This window comes from Rhodnius prolixus, unplaced genomic scaffold, assembly GCF_049639745.1.
Source record: "Rhodnius prolixus isolate KJV_2025 unplaced genomic scaffold, Rpr scaffold_9, whole genome shotgun sequence".
NCBI lineage: Eukaryota > Metazoa > Arthropoda > Insecta > Hemiptera > Reduviidae > Rhodnius > Rhodnius prolixus.
Window position 1 is genome coordinate 2,433,819 of NW_027411604.1, and position 18,258 is coordinate 2,452,076.

General features: G+C 32.5%; 1 protein-coding gene across 9 annotated transcripts in view; it reads left to right on the forward strand.

Annotated features, from left to right (window-relative positions):
* Positions 1 to 18,258, forward strand: part of MICAL-like (protein) — a 113,454-nt gene that overhangs the window by 91,154 nt on the left and 4,042 nt on the right. For 7 of the 9 annotated variants that reach the window (XM_074128897.1, XM_074128899.1, XM_074128900.1 and 4 more), the window contains 4 exons: positions 14,178 to 15,790; positions 16,314 to 16,476; positions 17,305 to 17,938; positions 18,035 to 18,250. In XM_074128897.1, coding sequence (XP_073984998.1) covers positions 14,178 to 15,790; positions 16,314 to 16,476; positions 17,305 to 17,938; positions 18,035 to 18,250 — 2,626 coding nt within the window. Of the gene's footprint in view, positions 1 to 8,317; positions 8,416 to 10,179; positions 10,234 to 10,666; positions 11,099 to 14,177; positions 15,791 to 16,313; positions 16,477 to 17,304; positions 17,939 to 18,034; positions 18,251 to 18,258 lie in introns of those variants that run through there. The other 2 variants (XM_074128902.1, XM_074128903.1) reach the window with 2 other exon arrangements.

Consider the following 18,258-nt stretch of genomic DNA (forward strand, 5'->3'; position numbering starts at 1 on the left):
AACAAAGAGAAAGGTTCACTAGAAATTGGAATATTAAAGGGAGAGTGAAGAAATTTTAAAAAAAATGTAAATATTTCTACACTACATCAGAGACATTGTGGAATAATTAGTTCAGGCGTGTGCTTCTGAACAGCAGTAGTGTTCTCTGTATTGCGTACGGTCTGTTATTCCCTTGTTATACATCAACGTTATTCATTATTTCTTTGGACACCTCCTTTGTGTTTAATGCACCAAAAATCAAGGTTTTTTTTTAAAGGTTAATTTTTAATAGTTAAGTAACCATCTTTTATTAAGTTTCTTTTGTGGTGATAGTGCATGAACAGAGTGCACCTTGTGGATGATCGGTGCATGATAGTTTTGTGAGGAAAGTATTGATATTTTAAGTATTGGTGTATTGGTTATTTAATGTTTTTGTTATTATTATTAATAATTAAAAATATAAATTTAAATGTAATTTTGAAAACACTTAAGGCTTACAGATTGGTAAAACGTAAACAGTAGAAAAAGTTTTGTTTAAAACAGCTTAGTTTATAAGATCAATAATTATGTGGCGATTAGCCAGCCGATTAGTTCAATTGAGTTCTATTTGTACTTAATTATGTTTAGGTCTAATTAGAAGCTAATTTCATTTCTGGTATCATTGGACAGTTATTTAATTGTTAACATTAGAACAGTACATTGCTCTTCCATTAGAGAGATATCTAAGCTCCCAAAAATACTCTAAAATAATATTTTCTAGTAATGATTTAAGATGCTCGAGTATATAAAAAAATCATGAGAAAATAAAATAATAATTCTACTTATTTTCGTGAAAATCTCAAAAGAAAAGTGTGAAAACCCTACAGTGTATCCTAGTTGATGAATTTTCCTTTTGTTAGAGGTCTTTCCGTAAATTTGCCCTTCCTATTTTAGGCCAATCTCCATTAGGACTTATCAAAAAAATTTCTTGTAAACTAACGTTAAGTCTATACTAAGCTAGTTCTGCTTGAATTCACTGAGATTATTCCGCGATATAGTTCTAGCAACTAACAGATTGTCCACACAAAATGTCAATTTTAAGTTAAGACAAAAATCCCCCATAAGATGTTACGAATCATCTTAAAATAAGTCGAGACTCCAAGAAAGCTGCTTAATAGGGTTTTCGTTTCTATACCTCCGTAAATATGGTGATGGTATCCCCTCGAGATAAATCTTATAGATCGGTTTACTTTGGGGCTTCCTTCTTCTTGTAAGTTAGTGGTCCAGAGCGAAAATGATTTTTGCGACGGATAGTAAACGAACATTTCAGCTGTCCCTTAAAAATAAATAGACATTAAATTTTCTTTTAATGATGACAGTTCCTCTCAGATCTCTGTAATTTTTTTTTTTTAATTTTACCAGCCTGTAAGCCTTGAGGTTGTTGATGTCTTCTACATTTAGTTGATAATAAATAATAAGATGATGTTTGTTTTTCTTCCCTAATAAATCGTGTCCTTTCTACAACTTTAATCTATAGCAAATTTGACTGAAATTTAAGTTAACATTCTCTTATTTGGAAATGTGGCTAAATCTCTCTCAAAAAAAATATCAGCTCAAATTTAGCCTCAAATATTTGGTTAACAACATAATTTGCTCTGAAGCACGTTTTTGCTATTTATAATTTCGTAGCGATGATTATTACTTTTTTTTTTAAGTAATCCCAACCAATTATGCAAAATAAATATTGCACTTTTGTTCTATTTTATTTAAATGCAATTAACTTGAACAATGTGGGATTGGTAATGCACACACAAAAGATATATATTTATATTATATAAATTATACATCTTTCTTTATTATGAATTTTATTTTTAAATATTATGTACAAAATAGATAATGTTACGTTTCTATTATTTTATCTACTGATTGTCGGCATGCTGCAGCAATTTTCCATATTATCATTGTTTTGAATCATCTATTTTCTTAAGAAGGTTCTTTCACTTTTTTTTTTATTGCATGGAATTTCGTTTTTCTTTTTTAAAATTGTTCTGTTTTGTTACAATTTTATTATCTCTTTTTATAAATTAATGACAGTGTAATTATTTCTTTTGGATAAGGTAAATAGTTTGATTGTTTTGGGGAAACACAAGTGTGGTAGATGAATTTTTATGAACTTAGTATCAGTGTAGTGTATAACGTAGTTACAATTTTCTTTTTAGTTTCGTTTTACAGAGAATCCTCAATTGATGTTTCATATTACGGATAATTATTTTTTTGACATCTTATTTGTGACAACTCTTTAGAGAGTTTAATTCAAATTAAGTGTGGAGAAAATAAGTCTGTGAATGAGTTTAATTTTAATGTTATAAAGTGTTTTGTATTTCATTTGTTTAAAAATTGTTTTTATAAGTGATTTGTGATTCCATCATTCTTCGGGCAAGAAGGTAATCTCTCTCTTCATTTCAAGATTTATCTAACCAAGAATTGAAACTTTTCTAAAACTACAAACGCACTATGATCGATTCACAAATCAACACTTTTAAGAAGTTAGAGAAAATACAGGGGAATAAAAAATAGAAATTGCAATGAATTAATGTATTAATTCCTCAGAAAAAAAAAATATATTTGTCTTCAACTGCTGCTAATTATTTAATTTGCACGATAGATGTCACTTCTAACGTTAGTTTGTTTAAAACTAAAGTTGATTTCGAATTTAATAATAAAGTACTTACAGTGGTCAAAAAAAGTATTCCTACACTAAGTTTTCTTGCTTTATCTACTGAACTTTAGTTTCTAGGATGACTATTTCTTTAGCATTGAAATCGAAGATAGTAACAATGAATTTAATGCTCTCATTTTCTTTTATAAACATAAAGAATTGATTAAAAAGCAGAAACATAATTTATTCTATGCAAAATAAGTATTCAAACACTCAGTCTGAATATTACTACGTGGCCTGGGATTACTACGGTGCCAGTGGGAGGCTCCCCTACAACATCTTTCAATTGCGCAACGCTTGGCCATGGTAGATGATGCTATGTTCCAGGGAATATTCGATTATGCTGCAGAAGTAGACGAGTGCGCCCAGAGGCTTAATCTAGAAAAGTACCCTACAGAAGAGTTATCCAGCGTCAAAAAGTTAAGAATGTCTCTTCGTGAAAAAGCTTTTGAGGATTGGGCGGCATGTAAGTGGCAAGGTATTGGTGTCCGCCATCTTAAAGAGGAGCCGAGAGCCAATAAATTCATCAACGATAAGCAACTGCTCACTGGCTCTGAATGGTCAAATGCTCTCAAGCTTAATATAAACTACGCCCCTCTGCGAGGAGTACCAGGTGTTGGTGGTAATGTGACGGGAAATGTTGGGACCCTCTGCCGCAGATGCGGCCGAGAGACTGAAACTGTAGCCCATGTTCTGGGCAAATGTCCTTACAACATGCTTCTAATCACCCGCCGCCATCACAATGTGAAGCACTGGATCTCTGAGAAGCTGAGGGAGCGGGATTATGACTGCCTTGAGGAGGTTTTCTCTATCGATGCCGATGGGTCGACAAGGTTCGCCGATATTTTGGCTTTTTCTAAGAAGGACAAAAAAGCGCTCGTAATAGACCCAACGGTAAGATATGAAACAAACGACCCAAACCAAGCGGAAAAGGTGGATATTGAAAAGAAGGGAATTTATGAAAAGTGTATTCCCTTCTTCAAAGAAAAGTTCCGCGAGGAGTTCGGTGAGAGGGAGTATAGGGTAATGGGCTTTTGGTTCGGAGCCCGGGGGACCCTGCCAAGGCTTACGGTTGATTTTGCGAGAGAGATGGGTTTTTACTCTACCGGCCTCCACAATCTTGCTGAGTCAATTATTTTGGACTCCTTGGGAATTCTGCATCACCACATCTACGGTGCTTAAATCCTAGGGTGACTGTGTAATTATGGATTAGTGACGAGGACAATATATATGTCTTTTATATTGACTGGGCATTCCCCTCATTGTTGTTTTTATATTTATTTATTTACTTATTTATTTATATTTCAGTTGTATATTTATTGAATTTTATCTACATGTAAATAGTGTTTTTATTGTTATTTATTTAATGCATTACAAGTTGACTCTTATAAATTAAAAGTTACCCGCAAAACGAGATGCAAGATTGTCTGGAGGATTGATATGTAAGCTGTGTTTTAGCAACCTCACGGAGTTAGGCAGCACCGTTTGTTGTTCTTGCAACGAATTGTTTCTCTAACGCAAAACTAAAGACCTAATATTTTGTAAGCAATCCCTTTGCATTTGTTATTGCCTGAAGCCTCCTTGGCATAGATTCCACCAGGTTTAGTATCTCTTGAGATGTGATTTCTGCCCATGATTTCTCTTTAAATTGGTTATGAGCTCTTTTCTGGTAGAACATTTCTCAATTATCGAATTTTTTCCTTCCAAACAAGACCATGAATTTTAGGGTTTTATTTTTCTGCTTTTTACTCAATTCTTTATGTTTATAAAAGAAAATGAGAACATTAAATTCATTGTTACTATCTTCGATTTCAGTGCTTTAACAAGTAGTCATCCTAGAAACCAAAGTTCAGTAGATAAAGCAAGAAAACTTAGTGTATGAATACTTTTTTTTGACCCACTGTAATTTTAAATAGCGGTAAGTTGGGGAAACTAGTTACAATTTAAGTTGCACAATTCCATTATTGAAGAACATTGTTTTTAGTGCACTCTATGATTGTACAAGAGAACAACTACTACTAGATTATCTAAATCACGAATTCGAAACTCACTTGCAGTCAGTAAAGGAGATTACTAAATAAATTCTATACAATTCTGGGCCTTGTCAATTCTACATATGTGTAGTTCATTCATTCCTAATTAGTTTCATTAATAGTCTGGATCTTAATCAATATTTAGATTCAAACAAATTTTATCTTTCGCTAAGATTTTTAAAAGATTTTTTTTGTTTTTTGTTTAATACGTGAAAAATAGGTAATTAGGCTCTAATTGGTAAACAGTATTATTCAACTATTCCATTTTTATTTTTACCTATTTCACCTTGAGATACTGTTTTATTGTTATGACCACCTGTTATCTTAGATTATTACCAAACATTTAGTGGATATAATTACTGTAATTATTGATAATATCAGTTTTTAGAGTTAATAGGACAAGTTCTTTTAGTGTTTTAAAATCATTTTATTAAAATTTATAACAATATATTGTTAAATTTGTACACTTTGTTATTTATTATTTGTTTATTTTTTATATTGGTAAGTGAATTTAACTTAATGACACAATTATTTTGTTGTGAATTACAACGTAGATTAGAAGTAGTTAGGCGTCCAGCGAAGTCAATACTTTAGATGGTTCTTTCTTTGTAGTTTTCTTTCGCGCATTTAGCTTCAGTTATCTTTTGGTAAACTACTTCATTTGCACTTAAATGCAAAAAAAATGAATATATGCTCTTGAAAATTTGCAAAAGAGGTGGAACGGTTTTTAGACCATTCGTTCTCAGTAACATAAAAGGCGTTTTTTCATTCGTACTTCGTTTAGGCGAGGTTTTATGTTTAACCTCATTTAAGGTATGTTTTCTTTTTTAACCTAAATACTGTGCTAAATTTGGACTGAATTGATGCAGTGATTATAGGGGACTTTTGTAAATAAGCGGATAGAAAATAATTATACTTCTGGGAAAGAAGTTCACAATACCTTCTCAGTAGATGGTAGATGGACTATTCTTCAGGAGAGCTCTCTTCATCCCTTCCTGGTCTTTGGATGGTGCAACTTCTTCTGCATTTTAAAACAATTTAAAGCAGACTCTAGCTAACCTTTCACACTTCACTTATGCAATTTTGTATTTTACATACGAGACCTAATTTCTTTGAACAAATACTCCCAACAATCTGTAAAGGTACTGTAGACTTTTTAAAGGTCAAATTACAATTGACTGTGCTGCAGACATTTGAAAACAAAGTAGCCGCAAAACCCTTAACTTTTTTCTAAAAACTCTTAGCTTCAGAGAGAGAGAGAGAGAGAGAACTTGACGTCAGAATATTGAGTCACACATGACGTAATCGCACTGATAATTTCTTTCTTCGATTACACTTTATTAAATAAGAGAGAAAACCCACTTTTTTTTTTTCAAGAAATATGTAACTGAGACAACATCAAGAATATCTTGAGCGCGCAATCCAATCACAATTTACTATGCTAATAATTCCTTGACAGGAGTTTACTGTAAATAATTATTCAATTTTTGTTTGCCCACCTTGAAATTGTGTTTGCAAAAAAAAATTTCATCTCCCACTATTCCAGTATTTGTATAAGAACAGTACTTGGTATAGTTGTGTATTTGTAGAAGAAAGTAAACAAAGACTATAGTATGTGTAAAAGTTCGGAATATATTGTGTACATTAATGATATGCATAACTATAGAATGAATAATATGAGATAGAAATAGTTGGAGATTGTAATCAGCTGGTGACTTCATAATGGCCGGTTGGTCAGTCAGTCTTCATTCAGTGATCTACCTGTGTGTGAGCATTGGTTTGTTCAGGTGTTTTTTCTTCTGCTAGAGATGTTCTTCATTTAAAAATCTGCCTTTTCTACCAAAAGAAAAGGCAGATTTTTAAATGAAGAACATAAAGGTTTCATTCTTTTAGTGGTTATATAACTTGTGTATTATTGTATTAACTTCAATGGTGTTAATTTAACCTAAAAATTTTTTTTTTTATTATTCTGTTATGAGAAACGATAACTTAGTATGCTCACTTTCTTGTGGATTTTAAAGTTTTTATAAAGAATTTTAAATGATCCGTAGACTTAGTAAAATTTAACTCTCAATACATAGTCCGTATATTCATTTAAACATTATTGTCAATTTGGAGAAAGATATTGGTCATGTAAGATTCGCTTTTTATCTCTCGCTGATCACCATCACTTTTCCTGAGTTACCCTTTCTATATTGGATGTTCTGTGGGTATTGTCTCTTCACAAAGCATACTTTTCTACTGTAATTTTATTTCAATTATTCTTTTATAATTTTTTGGAAAAAAAATAATAATAAGCTAAGCTCTAGAATATTGTATGATTCCCCCCTCTCGACTGGTCCCTCAAAACGGAAGTAATTCGCACAATCCCTCCATTATCTCTGGAAAATAAGTGCTTTCTCAGGTTTTTGTCCTACAATAGAAATTTAAGAAGCTTTTTTTTTTTTTTTTCAATTGGAATGGATTTAATTAGAGAAAGACTTAGCGGGTTATGAACGGTAGCCGATAGTCCTGGTTTCGAGACCAAGGGACACTTGGCGTTTGATTTACCCTTCCCACAGGAAGTATCTCAACCGAATTTTCATTTAAAAAAAAAAAAATGAATATGTTCCAAATGAACGTTGAAATTGAACAAGAAAATCGTAGGAACCATTTCCGAGAAAATCTCCATAAATTGGAAAATCCATTATGGAAAGTTCGGATATATCCGCCTAAAAGATTGATCCAAATTCAAAATATTCTAATCAAACATTCGACTATTTTTTTTCTATAAACCACAAAAGTAAAGTAAATTGCCTATTTTTTCAGGCGGGGCTTAACGTCCAACTACCAATTAGGTGTCGTGGACGGAGGCGACTAGTAAACATACTTTACTATTTCTCATTTAACCATTAAATAAAATCCAAGGCCTAAAGACCGGGAATCGAACCCAGTAACCACAATACATACTAGCTTCGCAGGTCTCGCCTCTTAACCCGCTCGGCTACCGTGGCGCCTAAAAACCACATTTTTCTAGCTATTTCTGGTAAAAATACAATTTTTATTTTTTAATTGGATACAATCTCTAATTTTCCTTTTAGCTAAGTAAGTGAAAGTAAAGCATCTTGCTTGAAACTTCATTTCTCATCTCTCTCTCACCTCTCTTCTCATCATTTTAATTTAAAAAATCTGTACGATGAATTTTTGTTTTTTTTTTAAAAAAAAAAAAAAGCTTTTATCATTACAAATTTTATCCGCACAAACTAAAATGAAAACATATAAGGAAATATATTATCTATTGGCAGTTTCCTTTCAAGTTGTTACAAACCACAATCTTATCATATCACTTTTTAATTAGTTAGCTGTGATAAAAGAGACCTTTTAGTTATCTTCTACTTTCTTAGTCATTCTGTAAAGAAGGTAATGTTATAAGATTATTTAAAAGTAATTTCTGAACAGGTTTTTATTTCTATTGTTTCAAATATTTTTCTTTAATTAACAAACATAATGGATTCAATTATTTAAAAATTGATTACTGCATAAATTGTGACCTTTTTAAACTTTTTACCATGACATTGTTCTTTTTTTAATTGGTTATTAAATTTTTTTTAGTGAATTGTGTTAATGTTCAGTTGTGTGCATTTTCTTTTTTGTAATATTTATTATTATACGATAACGTACGTTTGCTTGAATTGTGTTTCTCTAATTTGAGGATTTTATTTTTGTGTAAGTAGTAATTCCTTTGTTTATTATGGTTCAGTTTGATGGAATTGAATATTTCAAATAAGAGAAAGAGATGTCCACTTTCTCTTATTTGCTTGTATAAGAGAAATTGAGAAAGTTTTAAGAGAAATAATGTGTGCGGTGGCGATTTTAGTCATATTTTTTAAAATTAATTTTTTCATTAATAGAATTTTTCTTTTGAGGTCAAAGTTGAAATTAAAAAAACAAAATATCACTCAGAAGGTCAAAGTTGAAATTTTGTTTGATTGTCTGTAAAAAACTATGGGAAGAATATTAGTAGCAGTTCTCAGTATGGTTGAAATCTGTCACTTGCCGATGATGAACCCCAATTAGGGGGACCTGGTCACAGCGCTTCTCTGCTTTTACATTTCCTAGCCGTCTATATCGCGTCTCCATCTTCTCACTACAGGCTGTTGCTCAATACGTTGCAACAAGGCAAGTGGAGTCCTTTTTTTTTTTCTTACCTTCTGAGCTGATTATTTGGGATACCGCTGGCGTACCCCAGATATTCTATCCATTTAAACTTCACCATCTTACAGAGAAAATCAGCTGTTTCATTGTACATTTGGCGTAGATCTGCAATTTTTCACATTTTCCTGCACTCAACTGATAGAACCGTGTTACATCTTTGAGAGATCAATAATTTCCTTTCTTACAAGGACTGTAAATTAAGTAATGTGACTTGATTTTTTTAAAAATTTTTTTTATTCAAAAAGACCTTCTGAAGCCACACAGCGCTGGAGACGTTTTTTCAACTCCTCATGGCAGAGTTCGAACTCCTCCGATACTGGAATAGCCTTCAGCTGGTCGTTTGAATGTTTTCGACTGCCCAAAAAATGAGTTCCCTTGAGGTGATTTTTCAAACTTCGGGAAGAGAGAAAAAAAGTCACAAGGACTCCAAGTCAGGCGAATAAGGAGGCTGAAAGAGCCACAGGAATGTTTTAAACTGGCCAAAATCTCTGGTTTATTGAAATTGCTGTGTGACAAGGAGCATTATCGTCGTGATGCAATACCCACTTGTTCTTGATGTTGTATGTACGAGCATTTAGCATTCTTTACTGTTACTTTGGTCAGCATCCAAAGAGTTCATCTTTTAAACTAACCAGAGAGGGTTTTTCTTAAAGTGCGAATTAGTACTTATTTTCTGGAGCCCCACGCACACACTTAATTTTTTCCCCACTTTTGTGATAGCTTTAACCTATTAGATTGTCCTGTAGTAAAATACAAATCCATTATTTGAATAAGCGGGTTACAAAATTGTGGGCCAATGTTCGATTTCTTAGTGGCTACAAAAATTCTGTATAAACCATTGTATCATCTATTATCATCTTCAGAGATAGATTATAGAATTCGAAACAGTTAAAAATTGATATAAAGCCAGCGTTTTTTTTTAAGGGTTAAAAAAAATATATTGATCAATGCCCTCCCAAAGTCCACTCCTGAATTCAAAACGAAAACACTGGAATCTCTTTGAAGATGGAAGAAATAGTTTGAAAATTGATCGGAAATATTGGAATCCAGCATCGCAGAACTAACTTAACACTTTTCTTTTAAAGTTTATCTTAAGAGAGAAAGTAATATGAATGTTTCAATTATTGTTTTAGTTTAGTTATAAACAAAACAATGGCAAACACAAAGCTTATTGTGAATTTGTTTCGTTTTTAATTTGTTCTGTTTGTTTTTTTATTTGAATTTTGTTTTTTAAATTTGCTTGGTGCACTAACCCCACATTGTTCTGTCCTATAGGAAGAGTCACTCGACCTTATGGGCCAGTTCAAACCAGAAATTTTCTGCTAGAAGGTAAACAAAATAGACGAACAAAAAAATTTATTATCATTATTTTGTGTGTTATTTGTGCATTTTATTTGTTTTTTGTTTTGTATTATTATTTATTATTATATTTCACAGGTATTTTATTTATTTTTTTAATAATATGGTTTAATATTTTTTAAATATGCATGCATAAATGGTAGATTATTACTTGGTGTCTATTTTTAAAATGCATTTGGTGTCTCCCGACTGCTTTTATAAGTTAGGGGTGATACACTCCTTTTTTTTTACTTTGACTAAAAATAAACATGTTCTGAGTCCAAGTTTTATTTTTTATTTAGCTTTTTTTTATTCTTGTTTTAATTAACCTGGTTTAACTTGGGATTTTACCTTTTAGTCTTAGTTTTAACGCAGAGTCTGAAATATACTTCTTGTTTATTTATTTATTTTTTTTTTTTTAAAGGCAAAGTGTAGATTAGACGTGTTTGCATTTTAAATTGAACCATTTTAGTCTACAATTTCTTGCTCTTATCTCTCTTGCAATTCATCAATTTCTTTCCCACTTATAAACTGTAACAATAATACATTTGAATGTGGTATTATTACATTGTGCCCAGTACAGATTACAGTCTGTTTAGTATTACAGTCATTCTGTCTGTATTCAGATAGTTGTTGGGGTATCCGGTCATTTAAAAAAAGTCACATTACATCCTGTTTTTATGTAAAACTAAGCTAACTTCTTCTTTTTTTTTTTAGTGTGTCGTATCTCTACGTGCATTAATAGTTCTTCACTGTGAGCGAATAGTTTGAAATTGTGTTTTAACATTCTGCGCTAGTTTTTAGTCGTTTTGTTTTAAAGGTTACACTAAAATTGTCAGATTTATTTGATGCTGAGGTAAGTATTTCTCTTTTCTCTTTTCGTCTCCCTCTAGTTCAAGAGAAAGTATTCTCATTGTAAAATCTTTTTTGAACGGAAATACATATTGTGTGATTTTTTTTTTTTTATTGTATAATAAAAGTGGTTTTTATTCGCAAATTAGGCTTGACTTCCTTTCTTTTATTGGGGTGGTATAGCGGATGTTCAGCGACCTTCAAGATTTTGCCCCCTGGACTGTTCCTAGGCTAATCCTTACGAACAATCACTCTCTCCAGTCCAAAATATTAAAAAAATCTCGTATGTTAGGTAAATATTCTTCTAGAACCTGCTAATTTTTCCACTTTTCAAAAACTTCATCACAGCCAGTGCATCATCATCGGTCTTTCATTAATCTTCCTACAAAATCCATAGATTCCCTCTCCCCCTACCACGTTCCAGAGCCAGCTTTTTTTTTTTTTTTTAAGGAGAAGTTCTGTGAGTGGAGAGTGCCCTTTTTTTTAAGGAGAATACTCTTGCGGAATTTATTTTACTTCTACCTTACTCAGACGGCGCAGGCATGCCTCAGTTCTGTTCTCTGGTTATAATTGTCCAAATAATCGCCTGACAGGAACCAGGGCTTTAATGCTATTGAAAAGGAATGACTACCTCCTGATCTAGATAGTTCTGGCGTGGTTAAACATCTTGGAAGTACGTAAATTTACACTTGGAAGACGCTTAAGATATTTGCCCAAGAGTTGCGCGTGTTTAAGTTCATGACCTAATCACGGTAGCCCTAATTCCCTATTCTTGCACCATATAATAAGTCGGTGTCCGTCATAACTCAAAAAGTACAACTTAGATATTTCGTACACAATCGGCCAACCCTTTACCAAATCCATTTTTTGTGTTCCTCTTTTTTTATATTTGGTATTCGAATAGGTTTATTACTTTTATTGGGAAAAAGTAACAATAATAATCATGTTTTATTAAAAAATAAAATGTATTACATACAAGGGATAGAAAAGCTAGATATAGATTTCAAGGTGCACCTGTCAAAGATTTCACAAATAATTACCCGGAAAATTCATTTTATTAAAAATTCACTCAGAGACGAGAGGAAAATTTTTGCTTTTTCCTGACTTGCAATATTTTAGTGAATCGACACGGGGTCTAGGTTTTATAATAAAAAAGCCCATTCTATAATTTTTGCCAATTCTTTTGGTCTCCTTGTATTTTATCGATTTTATCAAGCCAATCCACGGATAATTTCCCATTTTAATGTAGCTGTATTCTGTGTGTTTGAACCGTTTTCAATAATCGAACAAGGGCTTTGCTATTTATCCTACAGATAATTTTTCTTCTAACGAAGATATTTCCTCAAATGGGCAGTCAGCCTATATATTTTATCCCCCCAGCTTTAGGGTTACAATAAGTGAAACTTCTTGATCCATTTCGGTCTAGAAGTTTTCCAGTGGCTATTTCCAGTAGTATTTCTCTAATACACTTACCTAATTGCATACACTACTACAGTGAAAGCAAATATATTTTTACCACTTAGCCACAAGGCTAATATACTTCTTTATTTTTTTACTGTTGAGGTTTCTCATGAATTGCCATGGATAGTTTGTTTTCTTGATAGCCACTTACGTATTTGTGGTTTTTGGTGGAGTTCCAATCTAGTTCATTAGATTGGGGAAGAAACTAATTTATTGATTGGTTGTGGCTCTCTGATGTTTGTTGTTTTCAATTCTTAATCTTCTTCTTGTTCTATGTATTCGTGATTAAATGATTTCCTTTAATTAGATCTTTAAAATGATGCCTAATTGGTTGTATATTGTTTTTGTTATGACGTAATTTTCAATTTTCTGGCAGTTTAAAACTTAACCAGCCCGAACTTAAAATCACTTCTTTTGGGTTCATATCCATTTGCGTTAATTCGAAAGGTTTGGGTTTTTCACTAAATGGATTATTTTCCATAGTTTTATATACTAATCGACCAATCCCTGCAAGAACTAACTAGATGGACCACTCACTCTACTTCTTAAGGTATCTGAGAAATCTCTAAATCGTGAGTGTTCCACAGAACTTATTATATATCACTCTGGTCTACGCTTCCAAAAATTTCTTCGGTGATGGCATCGAAGTCTGTTAAGAGGTGTATATGGAGAGTCTTCTCCATATACCCCACCACAGAAGGTGCTTTCTCGTTTTCAGGTGCTCTTCGAGAGTATATTATATACAAAATTCCATTAAAATATGGATCAGCAAGAGTAGCCTACTTTCATTCAGAATTAAGGCCCGCCTCGATTATGGTTGCTCAGACAGATTTTTTGTTATGCCTGGCTTCAATCTCTGTAAGAGCACCCTTTCTTCTTTGCCTGTCCCCAAAAAATATGGGAACTATTTTCAGAGATTTCGGGTTTAATTTTTGAAGGTCATTGTATGCCTTTTTAGCTAGATAGAAATTTGTAAGCTTAAGAAACAAGTGAATCTAGCAATAGATAACCTCAATAAAGGATTTTAACCCGCGAGAGAAGGAAAAATTTCTGGACAGCTTGATGGTATCATTCCTTTTCCAGGAGTTTCTTTCCTGGTCTAAGTTTCATTGAAATAGTGCTGCTCTAATTAAGTTTCACTAATAAACCCATTAGTTTTAGAGGGATTTACCCATAATAGCCCCATACCCTGATACCTTCAACATCTGATTAAGAACTTCTTAGAGCAGTACTCTAGCGAGTTAGGTTTTTGTTCAGGAAATGTATTCTTCTATTAGAGGAATGTTGTGCTTGCCCGTAAGATTGTAATGTAGACATAAATTAGTCTACGGGATTCGATAATCCAAAACTTTGAACCCTTGAGTGGTCAGTAAAGGTTTCATGATGTTAGGATGGATTCCCTTTGAATTCCAAGGAGAAGTGATTGGAATCTTCGGCGTATTTAATTAAACTCAATGACTGTTAAATGGTTGTCGTTACTTAATATAAAAAATTAAACAAAATAATTATAATAGATTAATTTAATAGTTTTTAGAAGGCTGTTATTAAGAAAAACTACATCTAATTGTAGACATTTATTTAAAAATAATAAGATAATAATAATTTTATTTGTATGTTCGCAGGAGGAAGGGTCATCACTACCAAGGAGGGAGCCTTGTGTAATCTGTAACAATCCAGTATTTATAGCGCAGAAATTACGTATTGATGGGAAACTATACCATAGAACATGTTTCCGTTGTGCCAGATGTGGTAACCAGTTGAGTCTCGCCGATTATTATGAAACACACGATGGCCAGTATTGTTGTGAAACTTGTCCAGATGAGATAATCATGGAGACATCAACGGCTACGTCATTCAATCCGAAATTACCCGAAGAAGAAGAAGAAGAAGAAGAACCACTACGAGAAGTACCACAATTAGGTGCTGACTTAATTGAAGAAGAAGATTTTATAAAACAGAAATCGTTATACGATAGTAAAATGATTATAAAAGCTTTACCACCAGAACCTCCTCCGTCTTCTATGACTCCCTCTAAAGTTGTGAACAAAGACCCATCAACAACCGATTTGATTTTGGCATCATCAACGGCTGCAGAAGCACCTTCTACGGCTGATCGTCCTTCTGCGTCCTTAGTAGCAATTAGACGTATGATGTTCGATTCGTATAATATAGATACTGATGATGCTAAATTAATTATTAATAAAAAAGATCTCTCACATAATAATTTAATTGATTCTAGTTCACATAATGTTAAATCTAGTAGTGATGATAAAAAAATGGTTATTGTAAATAGTAATATTAAAAAAAATAATATTAATATTAAGAAGAGTAGTAATAATACTAAAAATAATAGTAATATATGTAATAATGAAGATGAAGTTGAAGATGATATTATTAATAATAGTAAAAAGAAATTGAAGTTGAATGAAAATATAAAAGATACTCATCAGTTTTCAGAGATATTAATTTCCAAAAAAACTGATATTAGCAACAATATAGTGGTGGACTGTGTAAATAGACAGTTATTAGTAGATAACATGTACAAAACGGAGAATATTGATAAGAGTTTACCATTATTTAGCAAGTATAGTGATACTACCACACAATTAGATAGTGTACAAGTTTCTAGTATGAGTGATGACCAGCTTACACAACAACAAGAACAAGAAGATGTACAAGTTGTTGAAGAAGAAGAGACAAAGTCAGAGGAAAAAGAAGTTGTAAGCGATTTAGCTCAGAAAGATACAAATATATTATTAAAGAATGAAGTGGAAGAAGGAAAAGAGTCACTTGCTTTACATACTGAAGATGTTATTGATGAGAAGAATAATGAAGAAAATGAAACAAAACCTGGACTGGAAGTCAAACCAAACACAGATACAACTGAAATACCAATAGTTGTAACCACAACAACATCAACCGTCGAATATCCAGAAGATTTAAATCCATTCGGAAATGATGATGAAGAAGAAGAAGAAGTTGACAAGGTTAAAGATGAAACCATGGAATCTCCAAGAAAATCCACAAATCCATTTGGATCGGACAGCGAAGATGAAGAAGAAGAAGGATTAATAGATCAGCAAAAGAATAAGAGTAAGAACAATACTCCGGATAATACACCGTCGAAGAACATAAATCAAAATGTATCAGCCATGCACAAATCACCTTCTTTGAATCCATTTGATTCAGATGAAGAAGATGATGATGACGTTAACAAACCAGTGCCATTTCCCAGGTCAGTGGAAGTATATATTTTACTAAATAATCTTTGTTTCTGACTATTAAAAAAAATATTGTGTGAAGTCTTGTAAGTCTTCTAGTGTTCTAACTTTAGTTTTTGGTTAGGATTTTCACTAAATGTTACTTTTCTTAGGTGTTAGAATCATAGATTAAAATGAAATGGTACTAAAGAGGAAATCCTAAACATTTTATTTAAAAGTACATACATTAATTTTGAGTATACAATTTTTTAAGAAAAGAAGAACATCAGCTGGTTGCTATAAAATTGTGGAAAACTGAAAAGGAACTTGTCGTTTTTGGAAATTCCTGTTGAAATATAAATTCGGAATTTAATCAAATAATTAAATCCTAATTTATTGATATATGGGCTTATTAAAACCCGAAACGGAAATAGAACTTCCCAGTTTTAGAGATTTGTCTCATTAGATTTGCTTTCAATTACCTCGTTGAATTTAAGTCAAGAATGTTCCACTTTTTATTTTATTTTTTTCTTACGTTATTTTTTTCTCTGTTCATAGAAAAAATGTACTATCACCAGAACCAGTTCCTTTCCCAAGAAATAGGCTTAGAGGCAGTCTAAGATCTATAAATTCTCTGTCATCAACATGTTCATTGCCTTCACCAAGAAAGAAGAAGCCTGCTCCATTACCGCCTAGTTCACCCAGCAGTACGCTTAGCAGAGTAAGTTGGTTGTTGAAAATGTGATTATGTTAGATACCACCCAGTGCTGGATAATACCTTTGATTTAGTAAGCATGTTTATTTGTATTCCTGTCCGGTTTCGGATTTTCATTTATTGTCAGAGGTAGATTAATAAGTTTGATGTAAAGAGTTCGACTTCACTTACGTGACTTCTCGCGCTATTCTTGCTTGTAAGTGTGTTATTCGAAATGTTGAATGAATTATAAAACATTTTGTAAAAATTATGAAATTAAATTAATTACACTTAGTAATTAAATGTTAGAGTTGTATTTTACTCGAGAGGGCACATGAATTTAACCAGAATACTCTAAATTATACTCCACTTAAGGTTCTATAAGCTTCTGCTTTAAATTTGCCCCTTCCGTATAAAATACAACTCCAACTTTACAGTTCTAAAACTAAACGTAAACCATTAATTTAAACCTTAACAAATTTCTATGTCTCATTAATTTTTGATTCAATTATTTTTACGAAAATGTTTTATGTAACGATTCATTAACATTTTGAATAACCTGCACACTATGTAACCTCCCTTACTCAGTCAACAAGTGTAGTGCGAGACGGTAGCGTAAGTGAAATGGAAATCTGAAAATTGCACCTAAAGTTACTAGAAATCTTTAGGCAACATTAATGTACAATTTTTCTGGCAAAATAAGTTTCGTTATTTTTATAACTAAAGGTATAGTAATTTTTGGGAAAGGTTTAATTTGAAAACGTTTTATTTAGATAAAATTAGATCATGTTTTAATTTTAGAGAAATGATTTATTTTTGTTCAATCTTTCTCTAATCTGGATTTTTATATTACAGAGCCCGAGGGCAAGAAAAACTAAACGTGCTCCACTTCCACCAGCTTCGTCTACTCTATCCTTAGAGTCCTCGGTAAGTGCAACTACTACTGGTTCAGAGAGCCTAGCCAAGGATATTTCAGCTGATGATGATAAAAAGCAGCAAGATGAAGTTGATAAAGAAGAAATCGCTAAAGAAATTTCCAATATTGTTGGTCTGATTTCTGATATGGCTGTGGAAACAAAACAAGATCAAGAAATAGAATCAACAGTAGCTGAAAAACATCCCGTTGTAGTTGAACCAATTATTGAAATAGTTAATAAAGACACAATAGAAGCAATAGACAAGACTGAATTGAGGAGAGAATCCAAAGAATTAGAAACAAATTCACAACAAGTGGTTATTGAACCATCGCCACCAATCCGAAGGAATTCTACTCAGTGTGATGAACGCCTTGCCATCATAGCTAATACAATAATCAAAGATGCTGGACCAAGAAGTCTTAATGAAAGTGTAGGTGATATTTCATACGGATCTCTATCGTATGGGTCTGATAATTCAGCTAGTCTTAATAACAGTTACTATGAATCGCTGTCTTCACCGCCGACAGAGAAAAGGAACAAGGATTCTGTGAACATGCATAGAAAGATTTCAGGTACATCTTGCATTACACAGTAAATTATCTTTTTATAGAACCTAATGTGTACTTTGTTTTATAAGAAATTAAAATTAAAAAAACTTGGTTGTATAGAATCTGGATCAGTATATCTGCCAAAAAGTTCACATGGTCAGTGGAGGCGAAAGAAAGCGCCTGCTCCACCTTTGCCACTGCCTAAGAGACGACCCGTACAACCGATGCCGATTCAGAACATCCGACAGGAGTTGCACGATATTGAAATTAAACAACAAGGACTGGAAAGGCAGGGTGTTGCGTTGGAAAATAAGATCAGAGATAAATTTGATTCAGGTAATTAT